The 2,887-nt window shown below is 38.8% G+C and overlaps 1 protein-coding gene across 2 annotated transcripts in view; it reads right to left on the bottom strand.

Moving 5' to 3' along the window:
* Window positions 1-2,887, bottom strand: part of ANTXR2 (anthrax toxin receptor 2) — a 237,466-nt gene that overhangs the window by 143,651 nt on the left and 90,928 nt on the right. For both annotated transcript variants that reach the window (XM_019516734.1, XM_019516735.1), the window contains exon 9: window positions 109-178. In XM_019516734.1, coding sequence (XP_019372279.1) covers window positions 109-178 — 70 coding nt within the window. The remainder of the gene's footprint in view (window positions 1-108; window positions 179-2,887) is intronic.

Genomic DNA, 2,887 nt, shown 5'->3' with positions numbered 1-2,887 from the left:
AAAAAAAAAAAAAAAAAAAAAGACTGCCTATAGCCAAAACCCCACATGATTACACTGAGCATCAATGGGTTTAATTCTGTCAAAATAAAGTGTTCTCCAGGTACTTACTCGCCACCGTTATGCAAGACAGGTGCTGGACAGAGAATAAACTTTGATTCCACTTGTATTGCTTTTTCATCTGCAAAACAAAACATTACATGAGCTACATATATTGCACTGCTTAGTCAGATGAGAAACTAGAATGTCTGAATATGATGCAGCCTAATTTTCTTCAAAAAACTTTGCCTACTGGTCTGGTTCAAAGTTCATCTGACTTCTAGGCCTTAAAAGCAACTAAAACTCTAATTCAAGAAAGCACTTAGGTGTGTTTATATCCAAATCTCTACAAGACAACAGACAAATCATAACTAAACTGTAAATATAAGCTGAAGTCCCGTTAAGCTTAAGTATCCTTCAGGATAGTGATGATTTCCCTAAGTCATAGCTTTAATGAGAAGGTGCTTTTGCTAATACTGTATTGTTAGAGAGTCACTAATAATTAAAAGACAAATGGCTGCTTCTAATGAGCAGGTGTGCACTCCTAACCTCTACACATTATATTCAATAGGAATTACAGAAACCACCTAAAATGTCATACATTTCTGTGGCATTTCCCATGCTGCAACATGTCTAAGCACTTTCAAAAACATGGCTATTTTATGAAGCACTTATTTTTATCCCAAACCAAAGCTTGCTACCATAATATCAGGCTGTTTCTTGCTGGTCTGCAAGAAGAACACAGAAAGAAAAATCCCCTGAGCACTTGTGCAGCAACAGGGTGCAACTGTAGTCCTTCTATACACCTATCTGCATGCCAAAGACCCAAAAGTTTGTGGGAAGGGGTAGAAAAGACTGTTGCTCCAATCCCCATAGATGCTGCCCTGAGGCATGCAGGCAATAGGTACTAAGAACTCCAGGAGAGATTCTGACTCTTGGAAACAGTCACACTTATTCCACCTGTTTGGCAATCCTGTTCATCAGCCACAGAAGTACTCTTACACTGGGAATGTTGATTAAAAGGTCCACAAACAGGCAATATCCATTCTGCTGTGGTAAGCCCAGGGCAGCTCTTTCCTGAACTTAAAAGGGCCAGATATGCAAGTGCTTAAGAAGCACATTTGGGAAAGGAGTTGTTAAGCCATGGAGATTTACTTTTCCTCTGTATATGGTTCTTTCTTTGCCAACTTGTAATGCTAGAAATGAGTTAGTAGTTGTGTATGTGTGCATCTCAGTTGGAGAAGTGGGGTGTGCACTGCCATATGCTTCTGTCTTAATGGTAATTTACATAGATTGTTTTTTATTCCACTGTTATGTCTGGCAGGTTTACTTTTCAGCATTTGGTAATGGTTCTTTACAAATGTTACATAAGACATCTGCCAAAATACAGTATCTAACCCCAAAAGAACCTACAAGCTTACTGCTTGTGCTGCAACCACCCTGACAGGGAACTCCAAGTTAACAGAGGCTGCCCCATACCAAGAGCTCGATTTTATCACTGCTATTCCCACTGAACAATATGCATTAGATCCACTTGGCTTGCAAGTGGTGGGATTTTACTGAGAAAAGTGCTTTGTTCTCTTCTGGGTTTTTTTTTTTTTTTTGGGTTTTTTTTTTTTTTGGGTTTTTTTTTTTTTTGGGTTTTTTTTTTTTTTGGGTTTTTTTTTTTTTTGGGTTTTTTTTTTTTTTGGGTTTTTTTTTTTTTTGGGTTTTTTTTTTTTTTGGGTTTTTTTTTTTTTTGGGTTTTTTTTTTTTTTGGGTTATTTTTTTTTTTTTTTAAATAAAAAAATCTGCTGCAAAGCATGTGCCAGGTATTTTGGTGAATGTGTGCATTTAATGAAAGAGGACAAAAGGAAAAAGAAGGAAAAATGATAGTGGGATAAAAAGCTATTGGGGCATAGCTGCCTGCGTGATGGGTCCCTGGCAGCATCTTTAATGAGACTGCCCTCCTCTTCTAGCTGCCCATGCTCAGAACACTGCCCCCAGGTTTTAGGTTGTCATTCTCTTCTGTTGGGTTGTGGTTTGACTGACTGTCCCTGATACCTCTGCTAAAATTAGGTAAAAGGAAAGGAGACTTGACCAGAAATTTTCTAACAGATGCTGCCAAGACTTCTGGAGGAAGGGGTTCACTGTCTGTTATGCTGCAACATGTGCCAACACTGACACTGCGGCCACTGGCTGCATCTACACAAGTGGCGGACTGCACAGTTGTTACTGCGCATTTAGTACATGCATAACCCAGTATTAAATGACTGTGCAGTAACTAGCATTACGGCACAGTAGCATCCCTGGCATGGATTTATTCAGATGCAACTACACAGTAGCTCATTACTACTGCACAGTAGCATTGCATTATGGTTAGTGCCCACCAACACTACTGCATGGTAGTGTCTCATGTAGATACACCTAGTGGGATGTAATATGCTATTACATTCTGTTTTAATAATATTTTCCATCTACTTTGCACAGGTATAAGCAATGACACAATATGCAATGCAGTTGGTGTCAGAGTCCTGCTGTTTAATGCTGGTTTGATAAGCAACTGGTAAATCTAGAAGAGTTATTTGGATCTGATGCCAGGAATTAGTAGCATTCAAGCCACTGCACGTTGGTAGCATTGTCAGCAATAAATACTAAGTAGTTAGCTACAGCATTAATCCCCAAAGAAAATGATGAACAATGTGAAGATTGCAAAAAAAATTTTGAAATATCTTCATAATCACAAAATACACACAGGTCCCTACTTATTAGCTTCCAAAAGAAATTTTCAAACCACTGTATGGCTCTTAAATAGAGTCATAGAAGTAGGGTCAGAAGGGACCTTGTAGATCTTCAAGTCCGACCCCCCGCC

The sequence above is a fragment of the Gavialis gangeticus genome, unplaced genomic scaffold (genome assembly GCF_001723915.1).
Source record: "Gavialis gangeticus isolate Ggan-Ray unplaced genomic scaffold, GavGan_comp1, whole genome shotgun sequence".
Classification (NCBI taxonomy): Eukaryota; Metazoa; Chordata; order Crocodylia; family Gavialidae; genus Gavialis; species Gavialis gangeticus.
This window is presented reverse-complemented; position numbering and strand designations above follow the sequence as displayed.